Source organism: Gossypium arboreum, chromosome 8, assembly GCF_025698485.1.
Source record: "Gossypium arboreum isolate Shixiya-1 chromosome 8, ASM2569848v2, whole genome shotgun sequence".
NCBI lineage: Eukaryota > Viridiplantae > Streptophyta > Magnoliopsida > Malvales > Malvaceae > Gossypium > Gossypium arboreum.
In genome coordinates this window covers 131,871,897-131,886,888 of record NC_069077.1, presented here as the reverse complement: position 1 = coordinate 131,886,888, position 14,992 = coordinate 131,871,897, and the positions used below count along the sequence as shown (strand labels likewise).

Below are 14,992 nucleotides of genomic sequence, written 5' to 3'. Positions count from 1 at the left end.
ACTTTCAAATAGTTCAGTGACTTAAATGAAAATTTTTCAATTATTTAGTGACCATTTTTTAACTTTTTAAAGTTAAATATTTAAAACATAAATTTACTAATAGTTCAATAACCTTGGGTGCAATTTACCCTTTAAATAAACAACTTTATTAACCTAGTGGAAGTCACTAAAATGCGCCTACTGCGTAGACTAATAAAAGGAGCTCCAATGACGCGCAGGATATTATAAAGCTACGCCGCGCCCAGTTTCGTCAAAAAAGTTGCTGATTTATTTAAAACGAAAAAAAAAAAAAAAAAAAGAAAGAAAAAGGCAAGCTGACCCAATAAAAATGGCGACAAATGTATCAGAGACCTTGAGTTCGATTTTTGTTGAAAGCTGCAATCGAAGAGTTCTTTAAGCTTTGATCATCTCTTTTTTTTTTTTTTCTCTTCTTTGTTGTTTTTTTTGCTTCTACTAGTTCAATTCCCTGCTGAATCTCGCGCTAATTTTCTTTCTTTGTGTCGCAATTTTATTTTTGAAAAAAACCGGATAAAATTGATCTTCAACGAGTTCCTCAATCCATGTCGTCTGATATAAGTTAGATCTTTCTGCAATATCTTTGTCGCTCTCTATAGTTTCTCATTTTCTCTATTCGACGACTGGAAAAAAAGCTTCTCATCCTTTAGCCAAAAAAAAAAAAAGAAGATGGTCAAATGCAGCAGCTTAAACGGAGTTAATTGCAATGAGAGTGTCATGATTGATCTCACAAGTTTGATCTTGTAATCGGCTTCTGCGGCGAAAGTTATATTAGTCTGTTTCTTTTTTTCTTTTCCTTCTTGGTTAGAGAGGGAATGGGAACGGATAGTCTGTTGTTGGCAACGGTGAGACCGTCGATTAAACCGCGAGCGGGATTGAGGAGAAAACAGGCTGGAAGAGGTTCTTACAGAGGAAGCTAGGGGCTTTGCTGCAAACAAAGAAAAAAACTTAGGTTGTGGGGGGTTGGTTTTGATTGAAAATTTGCTGTTTTTTAGGTTGAGTGAGGGGCGCTTTTGAACAGAATAAAAAAAAGTTGAATCCTTTGTTGAGGGGAAATAGAGATGGCTAGCAGTACAAGTGGATGTCGGTTGCAGCAGCTATTGAGAAGTCTCTGCCTCAATACTGAGTGGAAGTACGCCGTCTTTTGGAAGCTTAAGCATCGTGCTCGAATGTCAGTACAATTCCTCTTTCATTTTTTTTTCTTTTTCGTTCTTTGTTTTAAGTTGATCATCATATTTGTTTAATTGATTATTTTGCAGTATTTCTTTTTCTTAGCATAGATTGCAAAAAAAAAAAAAAGTATGAACATGTTGTCACGCTCCTTGGGGTCAGCTAATTTGGAGTTTCTGTGCATCTGCATCTAATTATTTGGAGTTTTCTTTATATAAGATGAATTGAGGTTTTGGTTATTTTTAGTTCGCTGTAAGTTGACTTGTTCTTAAGTCGGATTGGAATGGCTTTGACCCCGGAAATTGGCATAGGATATAATTCGCACATGCTTGTTTTCTTCCATTTACCCCTCTATTTCTAGTATTTAATTCAAGTTGCCAACGTTGTAGAAGTTCCTGAAATTAGCACACTTGCTTTTTAGCTTTTAATTCCCTTTTTTATTGAGAAAGAAAGAAAAAAAAAGGGCCAATACCATTTGATTAGTTCAGGGATGGATTCTCTTTTTTCCCCCCTATGATGTTAACATCCAAAATGTCATACTGAGATCATCAGGGGAGATAAATTAATAGTTAATCTGTTTTACCTCCTATCGTGTGGGATATTCCATTGGCCTATGGTGAAAATACAATTATGTGTTTGTTTGAGTGTTATTCTTAGTATTGCGTTATTGCAGGGTGCTGACTTGGGAGGATGCATACTATGACAACCTTGACCAACTTGATCCTCTGGCAAATCATTGTTTCCATGATACAATAGAAAGCTTGCACTCTGGACGCTATTCACATGACACCCTTGGTTTATCTGTGGCAAAAATGTCCTATCATGTATATTCTCTAGGGGAAGGGTATGGTTCCATCCACTGATAAGTGATAACTAAGTTTTTTGTTCAGTTTTTGGCATTTTTAATGCAATAGTTAAAAAAAGGATACCCGGATGCATCAGGTCAAAGATAGGGTTTTGTGCCCTTTAAATCCTTGTGCACCATTTTTCTTAAGTGTGCGTTGAGCAAACAATCTCAGTTAGTACATGTAGCTTATGCAACAACTCTAGTTAGTACTCATCCTTTTTTTTACAGGATTGTCGGGCAAGTGGCAGCTTCTGGAAATCATCAATGGATATTTGCAGATAAGCATGTTAACAGCTACTGCTTATTGTTTGAGGTGATGAACTTTACCAAGTAATGATAGCAAACATACTGTTTCATAGTTGATTTTGATATTTTGTTTCATTGCTCTCATACTCTTTTCTGCCTTAATTGGGTTTGAATTTCAGCTATGTGATGGTTGGCAAAGTCAATTTGCATCAGGGATCAGGGTATGTATGCATTTTCCTCCACTTAAAAATATTTGCATTGCAATGTAATTATTTTGATGATTACCTTGGTTCAACACATGGGTGTCAACAACTGGTTAGGTTTCTCGGTAAAAGGTCAAAATCTTTGTGGGAGAGCTTATAATTTAGTGAAGGGATTTTACTCCACTTCAATTTTACAATTACTTGAGCTTGTTTATTTGACCTTAATTTATAGAGAATATAAGATTTAACTCTCTTAATTTGTCTATTGAGAGTTTAGAAGTAAATGCACTTCAAAATGTAGTAAAAAAATCGTCTTTTATCTAGAATTTAGTCTCCTTCTTATATATATATGGTTACTCTGTTAATAGAAGTATTTGCATTTTTCCTTGTAGACCGTTGTTGTTATTCCTGTTGGTCCACATGGAGTTGTGCAACTTGGCTCCTTGAATAAAGTAAGATGACTTCCAATTATGTTGATGTATTTCTACTTTATCAATGCTCATCTGCGTATCAACTTTGAGGGTCTGGGATGGATATCTTTAACATTCTGAGATTTTTGTTTTGTACAAATGTATCTTGCTGGCTTGAAAGATGTTATTACTTTTGAGTCAGTGTCGATGAAGTATTTAGATTTTGAATATGTAGTATTTTTGTGTTGGTTGATCCTTGTAATTTTCATACACTTTTTGCATTATTTCTATTACTGGTCTATTTTCTTGTTCTTAGAATTCTCAACTCTATACTTTATTTTTGTTTATTTTAAATGGAATACAGCAAACATTATGGTAAGAGACATTCATGACTTAATTTGTTGAAGTCATTTTTTACATGATAAAGAGTTATTAAAGCATGTCTTAATATGGAAAAACCCTAACATAATTTAATTATTCAGTTTCAATTATTTAATTATTCGGTTAGGTTCTAGTAGATTTTCTACTTGCCTATATATTGGTGCTTCAAATTTGAAGCCTTCTCCAGAGTTGGTATTTTATTGTCATTAGTACTATTATGATGTCAAATACTCTAAAATTTTCAAGCTTATAGTTTGGACTGTATTTTTATTCTAGTTTTATTTAATTGAATGGAGCAGGTGTATGAGGATGTGAAGCTGGTGAGTCACATCAGAAAAGTATTTTTTGCTCTTCAAGATTCTTCCGTAGGGCATATAGCCAGCTCAATAGAATGTAGTATGAAAAATTTATTATTTAAGGTATGATTTACTTTTTCACTTTCTGCTTCTTTCTTTATGTTAGTGTGTACGCGTGTGACCTTGTACATAACTACATGTGCATATGTTTATGAAGCATTTTTTTAATTTCCCACTCTTTATTCAAAAAATATATTATATGGTAATAATAGTTTCTGCTCTTTATTTTGCAGCAAGGTTTTCCAGCAAAATTACTAGATTCAGAAGTTATTCCTTTAGATAATGCTGTACAAAAAGATGGACCAGATGGTTTGTTGCCTGGGTTTTCACATCCCCAAAAGTACAGTGATAGCTCATTTGTTCTTCCACTGTCCAGTAATATTCCCGAAGGGGCAACTGAAGTGGAGAATAAGCATGAAGGGCTTCAGCTGTCCTCAATAGCGAGTGATTCCAACTTGGAGCATCAAAATCAGTTGGGGAGGCATTCGATAAATAATGGGGCATGTAAAGGGGTGACTAATGGGTGGAAAAAAATGAGTTTGGAACCAGAAAATGTCTATGCTAACAGTCCTGCTGTGAATGGCATAAATTTATTTAATGTTGCATTTCAAGCTGAACAGTATGGAGCCGGTCATGCATGCTACTCCTCAAACTTCCTTAGCTCTGCACTTAATGATACGGTTAAGCCGAGTAGTTTGAGTCCTTATCCAAAGGAGGTGCTGGACATACCCAAATCTTCAGACATAAAATTTCAAAATAATTCAAAGAAGTTGGGGAATCAAAATGATTTAATTGACATGGACTCAATAAACCCTTCCTTAAAGTTTTCTGCTGGCTGTGAGCTTTTTGAAGCACTTGGACCAGCCTTTTTGAGGAATGGTTTCTATGCTGATAGCCAGGTAGATAATGCAGAAGCTGGGGCCAATATTGAAATGCAAGAGGGGATGAGCTGCAGCCAGCTGACTTTTGAATCTGGCTCAGAAAATCTCCTCGAAGCTGTAGTGGCAAATGTTTGCCATAGTGGCAGTGATATGAGAAGTGAGGGATCTTTTTGTAGATCAGCACAATTGTCGTTGATAACCGGAAATACTTCTGAGCCTTCAAGCCTAACAAAGTGTACTGTTAATTCAGCAGGTTATTCAATTAATAAGTCCTCTCTCGTGGAAGATAGCAAACAGCACTGTCTGAATTCATCGGAGATATGCGGATCAATGTCTTCAAAAGCCTATTCTTCAACATGCCCTAGCAATTCCAAGCAGTTTGAGAAGTCCTCAGAGCCAGCTAAGAACAACAAAAAGAGGGCTAGACCTGGTGAAAATCCCAGGCCTAGACCAAGGGACAGACAACTCATTCAAGATCGGATTAAGGAGCTGAGGGAGCTTGTGCCTAATGGAGCAAAGGTAATTTTCTTGCTGTTTAGATTAGTGTTGGATTCTGATGGTTGCTGTTTATACCCTTATAAATGTCAGTCTGCTAAAATTTCAAGAAAAATCTACAGTGCAGTATTGATTCATTGCTGGAGCGCACAATCAAGCACATGGTCTTTCTTCAAGGTATCACTAAGCATGCTGACAAGCTTGGTAAATGTGCTGAATCAAAGGTAAATTGTCATGCCATTTACTGGTTAATGATCTTTGTGACTCAGTAAATTAGAAACTGGGAAGTTCTCCATGATCATTTTCAATTATTGGGGCATATGATTTAAATGAACTCATTCGAGTTTTGCTAGAATTTTCTCTTTAGGGGCTTGTAGACATATTTATAGATTATTGTCCTTTTTCATGTAATGGCAGCATAATTAATGATCACAAGCTGAAATCAAGTTTTGTCATGATTTTTCAAGTGCCTCTTAGTGCCAGAACTTGTCCGAAGTTGTTGGTATAAAATTAATAAGACTTGGTGGAAACACTGATCATTAGCAAGAGCATACCATGTTTTGTTCTGTCAGTGAACGTCTTCTGTTGATTCTTGTAGATGCATCAAAAGGGAGCTGGCATGCTTGGATCATCCAATTATGATCAAGGTTCAAGCTGGGCAGTGGAAGTGGGAAGCCCTCTAAAAGTTTGCTCAATCATAGTGGAAAATATAAACAAAAATGGGCAGATGCTTGTAGAGGTGCGTATAGGGTCTGTGTAGGTTCATGAGAACTGTTCCAGTAGATGGTATTGTAGTTATTGTTTGTTAAGTTTATCATTTAATTGGTGGGTTCACTGCTAAGTGTAAATGTAGGAAGTTTTGTCCATTGTTTACTGGTTATAGTTATTGTTTGTCAAGTTAATGATTTATGTTATTTAGGAAATTTTGTTCATTATGTCACTGGTATCGGTCTATCAGAAATATGTTAGAAAATTAAGAAGAGTTAAGTGAATAACGAAGGGTGATTCTATGAGAATGTGACACCATAGCTTTCGTACAGTCAAAGATGAGACTTTATATCCAATGAAAACAAGATAAAATTTCACTTTTTACTCATTATTATTATTATTATTGTTCTCGGTGTTTTAAGTATTTTAGTTGATCCATGCAGCTGTTGTGTGAGGAATGTAGTCATTTTCTTGAGATAGCAGAGGCAATCAGAAGCTTGGGCCTGACAATCTTAAAAGGGATTACAGAAGCACATGGTGAGAAGACTTGTATATGTTTTGTGGTTGAGGTAGGGTTTATTCTCTACGATGAATTGTCTGGCATATTAAGGCTTGCACATGAATTTTATTTCCCTTCTGTAGGATCATTTGGGCATCTAAATGTCCATCTTTATTTGTTTAGTATTTCCTGGCACAAGATCCAAGCATTGCTTGCTAATTCGTAAATTTCAAAGTTCCATCTCCTACATTCTGGGTGCTGAAGATTGATGTCTAAATTTCATACACTGATGGAAGCAATTGTGTCAGACCAAAAAAACAGAAAAGGAAAAAATGTAATCAAGAGGACATGATCAACCTCTTGTAATGTGTTCTTGTCTTTGCATCTGAGGCTGTGGTCTGTGTTTTCTATCAGTTACGTGCCTGCCCAAAACATACACAGGAGATGCTGGTGGAACATGTTATTTGCTTCCTCTTGATATTTATGAAATTTATACATCGAATATATTATAAGCTATACCTCCTAAGCTCCATGCAGTATGAATTGCATTCCAAACAATTCAACTTTTAATCCTCTTATAATTTTGCTTCCCTTTTCTGAACACATTGCAGGGGAAGAACAGAGTTATGCATCGAATGGATATCTTATGGTCTCTTGTGCATATTTTGCAATCCAAGGCTACAAGCTAGCAACAATGGCTTGTGAGGTTTTGGAGGCTGTAACATTGGCTCCTATTGTAAAATATCGTGAGTGGTTTGTGGTTTTTTATTGGTTCTCTTGTTTTTGCCTCTTGTGTTTGTCTCTCCATCCCATAAGAAATATATAAAGGAAGGGAAAAGGAGGGAAAGCAGCATACCTAAGAAAACATTTTGTAAAGAGTTTTTGCTTCTGTTCTTCATAGTTCGTGGGAAATGTCATCTATAATTTTCTTCCTTTCCAATCTTATTAGACCATTATATTCGGTTTGGAATGCCTTAACTGGATATTTTTCCTTTTGTAACTGCTTTAATCTTACGATTAAGAACGCTTAGATTTAACATTCACCATCAAAGAAGCTACTGCACATGAGAAAGAGAAAAACATCAAGATCTAAATTGCAGATTGCTTTTATATTAATGCTTATCAAATTAATGATTGCGTAGTTACTGTAGTGTCATGGCATCATAAGGTTATTGTGATGAGCTTGGTACTTGTCCTGCTATCACCCTATGCTTCACACTTAAAAATTTATCATTTGTGATGATGAGCTAACGCAGGAGAAAAGGGAACCCTAAGTTGTCATTCTAGTATAGGTAAAATAAAGTGCTTGCATGTAACATCCATGCATTGACATCTCCGTTTAAGTATAAAATCATAGTATAGTGATGATAATGTCTATACCCGAATGAAGTCGCCAATGTTTACTATAAAAGCTCGAGGAAGAGGAGGGGTCAACAGGCTACTTCGATGAGGGCCTCTGATATTGTCTTGAAGAAGAATTGAGAGTCAAGATTGGTCTGCATGTTTTTTGTAATGCCCGCATATTGGAGGAAAAAATTGGGGTTCTAGTTGATCATCAAGGAAATCAAATGCTTCTAGAGTTAGAAGCATATCTCCATTGCAGAAATACCAAACAGGTTTGCTTATAATCCCGTGTGTACCATGTAATTGGCTTACACCACCTTCAGAAATGTCAACAAATGATAGCTGGAAAGTACTGAGCGATTGGCGTGGGCTAAATTTAGCTGCTGATGGTGCCCAACTGAAGCAGGAAAAAAAAAGGGCAAAGAGGCTTTGAATGAAAAGGATGGCGTTTAAAAGAAGCACTAGGTAGTGATCATTCATGCATGAGCAAGGCTACAAAGATGATTGGTCGAACGAATGAATAAAAAGATTAAAAGAACAAATTCATGCCTTCCGCCTTTGATACTATATATAATATTATAAAAAATATTGAAAGGTGTAGATGTAGGTTGGGTTGATGGTTTAAGGCAGTCACACTGTGTGGGTATCGGGAGTCGTTAAGAGTATTCTTTTAGGTGATCGGAGAAGTCTAAGCACAGTTTTTGTAATAAAGGGTCTTTTGCCTTATCTGATTGAGAGGAGAGATTTTTATAGAGAGTTTGGAGTCTGATGTAAGCCCCATTGAGTAAAGACCTTACCATCTAAGCTTCAGTAGTAGGGTAGCCGTCAGTTACGTTGACTTCAGTTGACCAGTTGGGATAGAGCTTTGCTCTAAGGAGTTGGTGCTGAGAAGTAATGAGAGGACGAGTGTTGATCATCCAAGGGTTTCCTTGAGAGGTGAGTTTTCCTCTATTAAGTCACTTCATTGAAGTGGGCACACAAATGGAGGTTGCTTAACAATCGTCTCCCATCAGAGGACGAGGTCATAAAGCGGCTTACTCTGATGGAAAGGTCAATGTGAATTTTGGCGAGGAAAGTAGCAAAGTGACATTTGGTTTTTCTTTATTTGACTCGTTTTCTTTGTTTCTTGTCGTCATGATATTATTGTCTAACACGTCATCCCTTAATTAGTGGGGTTTATATTGTGTGATGAACTCATGCGTCTATTTCATCGGTTCATAGGTTACTTTCCGGCTCAAATAACTATAAGTAGTGGTTTTAAACTGTACGATTTTCTTTTTCCCGTTTTCTTCTACTTTTGCGTTTTGCTGTCAATCATCCGCTTCTAGATTGTTACCTTTATTAATTTCTACCATGTTGAACAGAGAGCAGTGAGAAAAAGAAAAAGATGAGGTAGTTTTTTTTTTCTCTCTCATAAGCAACGCTGATTGTTAATGCAGGGTTTGGGGGTTGGTTGTTTAAGGCGGTTCACACTCTGTGGGTGCTGGCAGTGGTTTAAGAGTATTTCTTAGGTGCTTGACCAAGTACAAACAAAGGTTGTGTAGTAGAGTCTTGTATCTTCTTTGATGGAGAGGAACTGCTTTTATAAAAAGAGTTTGGAGCCTGTTGTGGGCTCTATTGAGTAAACATCCTATCGCATAAGATTCAGGATTAGACAGATTAAATCAATTTGTATTTTCATAGATTGTTTGGGCTTTTGAAGCGATAATATACTGTATATAGCTTACAGGGTGCTTGCATATGCAATCATTTGTATCTATTTTTGGCAGTTCTATTCACCTTAATCCTAAAACCTAATATATATTGTGGAGACTCGTACAACACTCTCGGCCCAGTCCCACAGCTAGTCTTTGGAAGAAAACCAATGTCTCTCAAGACCATAACTATCCTTAATCGTTTATCCATTCAGCCAAAACCTCTCGGACACCCTCAAAACACCCAAGCTATAGTCGATCAAATTAAACAATGTTCCAAGTTGTACCAACTAGAAATGATATATGCCACTATGGTTAAAGCAAATGCGAACCAAGACTGTTTCTTGTCCAACCAGTTCGTCACTGCATGCTCCTCTTTTTGCCGCGTGGATTACGCGATTTTAGCCTTTACCGAAATGGAAAAACCCAATGTTTTTGTCTATAATGCATTAATCAAAGCTCTTGTTCATTGTCATCATCCCTTCTCAGCTTTAGATTATTACAAACATATGCTCAGAGCTCGAGTTTGGCCCACAAGTTTCACGTTTTCTTCCTTAGTTAAGGCTTGTTGTTTGGTTTCTGAATTTGGTTTTGGAGAAAGTGTTCATGGCCATGTTTGGAAACATGGGTTTAAGTCACATGTCTTTGTTCAAACTGCTTTGATCGATTTTTATGCGAATGTTGGGAAAATTATTGAATCGAAAAGGGTGTTTGATGAAATGCCTGAAAGAGATGTTTTTGCATGGACAACGATGATTTCTGGTTTCCTGAAGGCAGGGGATTTGGGTTCTTCGAGGAGATTGTTTGATGAGACGCCTGAAAGGAGTACCGCCACATGGAATGCTATGATTGATGGATATGGAACAGTAGGGGATGTAGCGTCAGCTGAGTTATTGTTTAATCAAATGCCTGTAAAGGATACAATCTCTTGGACAACAATGATCAACTGTTATTCTCAGAACAAGCAATATGCAGAAGCATTAGTTCTTTTCGAGGAAATGAGAAGATATAAGGTTAGTCCAGATGAAGTAACCATGGCAAGTGTTATCTCAGCTTGTGCTCACCTTGGAGCACTTGATACAGGGAAAGAGATACATGATTATTTAATACTAAACTTTTTTGATCTTGATGTGTATATGGGATCTGCGTTAATCGACATGTATGCTAAATGTGGGAGTTTAGAAAGGTCACTTTTGGTGTTCTTTAAATTAAGAGAGAAAAATCTGTTTTGTTGGAATTCAGTAATTGAAGGGCTGGCAGTTCATGGTTATGCAGTTGAAGCACTGGCAATGTTTGACAGGATGGAGAGGCAGCATGTCAAACCGAATAGGGTTACTTTTGTTAGCGTTCTTACTGCCTGCACACATGCAGGATTAGTTGAAGTAGGCCGTCAGAGGTTTTTAAGCATGACTCGTGATTATTCAATCCTGCCTGGAGTTGAACACTTTGGATGTATGGTTGATCTTTTGAGCAAAGCTGGGTTGCTTGAAGATGCTCTATTCTTGATAAGGAGCATGAAGTTGGAACCAAATTCTGTTATTTGGGGTGCACTGTTAGGTGGGTGTAAACTTCATAAGAATTTGGAAATTGCTCAGGTTGCCGTGGATGAACTGATGGTTTTAGAGCCATACAACAGTGGCTATTATACTCTTTTAGTTAACATGTATGCTGAAGTTAATCGATGGGGCCAGGTCGCTAAGATCAGGCAAATGATGAGAGAATTAGGTGTAGAAAAGAGATGTCCTGGGTCTAGTTGGATTGAAATGGAGAATGAAATTCATCAATTTTCTGCATCTGATAAGTCTCACCTTGCTTCAGATGAGATCTACTCGATTCTGACTGAATTAGATGTGCAACTGAAGCGAGCTGGCTATTTACCTGCACTTGGGTCTTTACCATAGAAGTTTAGTCTTCATAAGAGGAAACAGCATCAAAAACCAACCGCAGATTGTGAAAGTTCACGCAGCCGGCAGGGCATGTGATTGATGCTTTGCAGGGAAAGGCTCTGGATAGAGCTCTAGTGAAGCAAAAGCAAGCAAGCACGAATTCGATGCAGTTGGAACTTGGAAGGCTTGTGCATTGGTAAGCTCTTGAAACTGGTAATAAGATAATTTCTTTTTTGTTACTTAACTGCTTTTTGTTTTTTATGGCATACAGGATGACTAAGTGCAGCACCTCTGTCCAAACTCAGGAATGAAATTCTTCTAACAGACGTAAGCATCCAAATTTTTTCTGATTAACAGATGAAATTTCCTTCTGAAGTTTCATTTATGAGATTTGAAACACAAGAAGCATGTAATATAAGTTCTTTAGTTGGAGGGCAAATCATTTTGAGTAGCAGAAATGCTACAAACCCAATTTAGAACTGATATCTGGGAAAATTTTCACAAGAAAATTGATTTTATATGCATATCGGTTTGCATATTTTGATGATGTTGAAGGGAGTCCTAATTTACTTAAATTCCTCTTGGATAAATCCTTGATAGTGAGCCGAATCCCGATTCACTGAAATAATTGAAATACTATTGTATGGTGTGTTTAAAATGTTAAATAATCTACAAGTCTAAAATGTTATAATGAAATTTTTTATGTTCTTTCCATGTGGCTAATTCTTTTGACATAATATAAATGCAGGAAACATAGGCCAAATTCCTTTTAAGGGGAAGGTAATCTGGTTAAGAAGGGAGAAAAACTTGCATCTTGCTGTTGTTAATTAATGCTTTTATAAAATCCAGTGATGTAAAATTCCATCAGGCCTCAAACAATGTATGATGATAGAGAAGAATAAAAGATCAAATATACCGCTGAAATGGGGTTTTATCTCATGGTTCTAAGACTAGGAAATAGAAAGAATGGATTGTTATCCACCCTATCTAATGGGAATCAAACCTAGCCCTTACTTACAAACTCTTAGAAGTAAAACACGTTTCAACACGGCAAAGATTTATTCGAGTTTAAGTTTGGATATGTTCCCGTTATTAGTTTGATTGTAATGATCGAATTTGATTATAATTATTCGAATATTGTATTATTTGTGAGAAAAGCCTGCTCCTCTCTGTTACACCTGAGGTTGTTTCTTTCAAATCAAAGCCAACTTCAACTTCATTAGATATCAAATCAGGAGGCTGCCTCTAAACTACTCTCAACTCCTATCCTCTTCTCTGCCTTTCTTTTTCCTGAAACCATTCTAGTTTACTTTTTTTTTTCTTAATGTAAATTTTGATAAATTTATGTATTTATTTAGTATTCCTGTTTCCTCGTTTTCTATTATATATTGTTGAGGGAGGTTGGTTTTGAATCCTCAACAGAAGATGTTGTCTTCGTGTTAGAGTTTTATCTTTTATTTTCGAGAGAAGTCCAAAGAAGTTTAAGAAGCATCTCGGTTAGTAGAGATATAATTTGCAAGTTCATGGGAGAGGTAAGTGGTACCATTGTTGCAAAGATAAGGCCTATATAGACTAGCCAAGTGGTAGTGTCCTTACCTACTAATACCATATAAGAGCATGGATTCAAACCCCACCAATGCCAAATGCTAAACATTTTTTTGTTGACAAGTTTCTTCTTAAACTTTGTGAATTTATTGGGCTCTTCTCCAAGTTGGGAGACAAAACTTGAGATTAAAACCGAACATAGATACCTTAGACACAATAACTCTATTGTTAAAGGGTTCAATTAGTTGCTCAGCGGACAACACTTTAAAGACTTGAGAGCCTCCGATCCCATAACATGTAAATAGATTGTGGTAAAAATTACTGAATATGTATATATCCAATAAATAGTGATGACAGGTTTCCCTACCATTACCGACCTTAACAAGAAAAGGTATGGCTATACAAAAATTGGCGGTGTTTATTTGCCTGCTCCTTAACCTAGGGTTGGTGTCTTTGTCTAAGTTGAAAACACATTCACTCGTAATAAATATATCCATATAAATGCAAGCTTTTGTGGTAAACGATAAATTTTTTTTTAAAGAAAAGAAAAATTGATGCTGCAAGCAATAACATATTTTGCTGAATGCACATTGGCATCAACTTTCTACCTAATCATTAATAGTTAAAAAATAGCTTAAAAAAATAAATTCTATTATTGACTACACTTTTGGAAGCGTCCTATTTGTTCATATTATCGTCTGAAATTAAGCGTTCAATATAAATTGTGGCCCCATTACTTAACCAACAACTTACTCTAAACCAAGCCTCTTTCGCCTTTCTTGTTTGTTTTCTTCCTCAAAGAAATGCCATTTTTCTTCATAGTTGGGCTTTGTCAATGGCCTTTTATTAAATTAATTTTCTTTTTTTTTTTAAAAAAAATTGGCTAACAAATGCTAGAAAAGCATGGATATACACATTTAGAAGTTTTGAATTTTTTTTTTTGATATAAAACTTGTTGAGGGGTCAAAATTTGAGAGGGTTGATCAAAAAAGTTAAAAGCGTTATTCAATATTCAAAGATTGAGCTTGATTTAACTCTTTTTTAAATTATCTAATACATTATTTTATTTCTATATTTATGTAATTTTATATTATATAGAAAATTAAATTTATAATAATATATAATAAATATAATATAAACAAAAGAATATGTGGGCAAATTTAAAATCAACTTGAATTCATTAACAAATATGAATTGTATTGAAGAAAGTTTAAAACTCATTATTTGGAATAAGATTAATTTTAAATAAACATGAAATATACTAATACCATGCATTATGCATAACCCATAAACCCTTTCATCAAGCATTACCATTTCATCTTAAATGCTACATCAACTCTTCCACCAAACCTTGAAAAAAGAGAGAATAACTCATTCACAAAAAAGAGAAGTTAGGAAGATTATGTTTAAACAATTCATCACACTTATTTTGTGGATAAAAAAATATTTTTAAAAATATTTTTAATAAAAATAATCATGTTTTGGGTAAATTATCTAGTTAATCATTCTAAATAGGAGTTATTCCTATTTTACTCTAATTTTTTTTGTCAAAGTCAATCACCACGTTTTAAAAAAAAATCAAACTAATCACTCCACCATTATAGTAACAAAATGTTGTTGTGGAATTTTCAAGTATTTTTTCAGTTCCTCTTTTTTTCCATTTTCTTTAATTTTTTTCCACCTTTCTTTTTTTACTTTTTATATCTTTTATTTTTTTTATCTTTCATCGATTCTCCCTTACTCTTTTTCTTCTTCTTCTTTTTTTTTACTCCCACAAACCCTTTTTCTTTATTGTTGCTGTCGCTAAACTCGGGCGTCCTAATTCCTCGGCCAACACTGTCGCTCATCTCTTCTTACCACTCTCGTCTTTCTCTTCTTAATTCTCTTTTGTTCTTTTTTGTTTTAAAAAAATCCTAGCTATCATTTCTTTTCTGCACCATCGCCGTCATTTATTGTTTTGCCTCTGACAATGAAAGACACCAAAACAACTATTCTGTCTCCTCTCCTCTTCTCCAATATAGTTTCTTTTCAAATGAACGTGGAACCTCTTAAAAATGTCATTTAAACCAAAGCCTACTCTCCCAATTTACCCAGGGGCGGAATTAGGATTTCATTAAGGGGGACCAAAATAGCAAACTAGCAACCAATGTCTCTTTTTATAATAATTTTTTTCTAGTTGTTGGGGGACCAATCTAAAATTATTTAATCTTTTCTACAAAGTTTTTATAATAATTTTTGGCAGGCTCCAACGCACCCTCTAGCCCCTGTGATGTTCTGCCCCTGAATTTACCATACCATTCACAACGATAGAA

The 14,992-nt window shown here is 35.6% G+C and overlaps 2 protein-coding genes across 7 annotated transcripts; both read left to right on the top strand.

The window, feature by feature from the left end:
* The first annotated feature begins 203 nt into the window (after positions 1-203).
* Positions 204-7,323, top strand: LOC108469777 (transcription factor bHLH155-like). 6 transcript variants are annotated; one of them, XM_053018390.1, is made up of 12 exons: positions 204-1,186; positions 1,859-2,029; positions 2,261-2,345; positions 2,458-2,499; positions 2,874-2,933; positions 3,572-3,691; positions 3,862-4,666; positions 4,763-5,028; positions 5,127-5,228; positions 5,603-5,743; positions 6,156-6,249; positions 6,823-7,323. In XM_053018390.1, exons 1-12 carry the CDS (start codon positions 1,077-1,079, stop codon positions 7,035-7,037), a joined length of 2,211 nt encoding a protein of 736 aa, XP_052874350.1. In that variant the 5' UTR covers positions 204-1,076; the 3' UTR covers positions 7,038-7,323. The 6 variants fall into 6 exon arrangements, with proteins under 6 accessions (XP_052874350.1, XP_017626303.1, XP_052874349.1 ...); XM_017770814.2 differs by having other exon boundaries at positions 6,156-6,281; XM_053018389.1 differs by having other exon boundaries at positions 4,760-5,028.
* A 179-nt stretch (positions 7,324-7,502) lies between these two features.
* On the top strand, positions 7,503-12,292 carry LOC108469778 (pentatricopeptide repeat-containing protein At1g06143). Its single transcript, XM_017770815.2, has 3 exons — positions 7,503-11,331; positions 11,407-11,462; positions 11,884-12,292. The coding sequence occupies exon 1, from the start codon at positions 9,420-9,422 to the stop codon at positions 11,148-11,150; it is 1,731 nt and encodes a 576-aa protein (XP_017626304.1). The 5' UTR covers positions 7,503-9,419; the 3' UTR covers positions 11,151-11,331; positions 11,407-11,462; positions 11,884-12,292.
* Positions 12,293-14,992: the final 2,700 nt, after the last annotated feature.

What these genes read in the sequence shown, in the direction of transcription:
- LOC108469777 (XM_053018388.1), top strand. Translation starts at nt 1,077, where the DNA reads ATGGCTAGCAGTACAAGTGGATGTCGGTTGCAGCAGCTATTGAGAAGT. An exon ending in GCTACTGCTTATTGTTTGAG is followed by an intron (nt 2,346 to 2,457) that starts GTGATGAACTTT and finishes TTTGAATTTCAG; the next exon opens with CTATGTGATGGTTGGCAAAG. An exon ending in GTAAATGTGCTGAATCAAAG is followed by an intron (nt 5,229 to 5,602) that starts GTAAATTGTCAT and finishes TGATTCTTGTAG; the next exon opens with ATGCATCAAAAGGGAGCTGG.
- LOC108469778 (XM_017770815.2), top strand. Translation starts at nt 9,420, where the DNA reads ATGTCTCTCAAGACCATAACTATCCTTAATCGTTTATCCATTCAGCCA.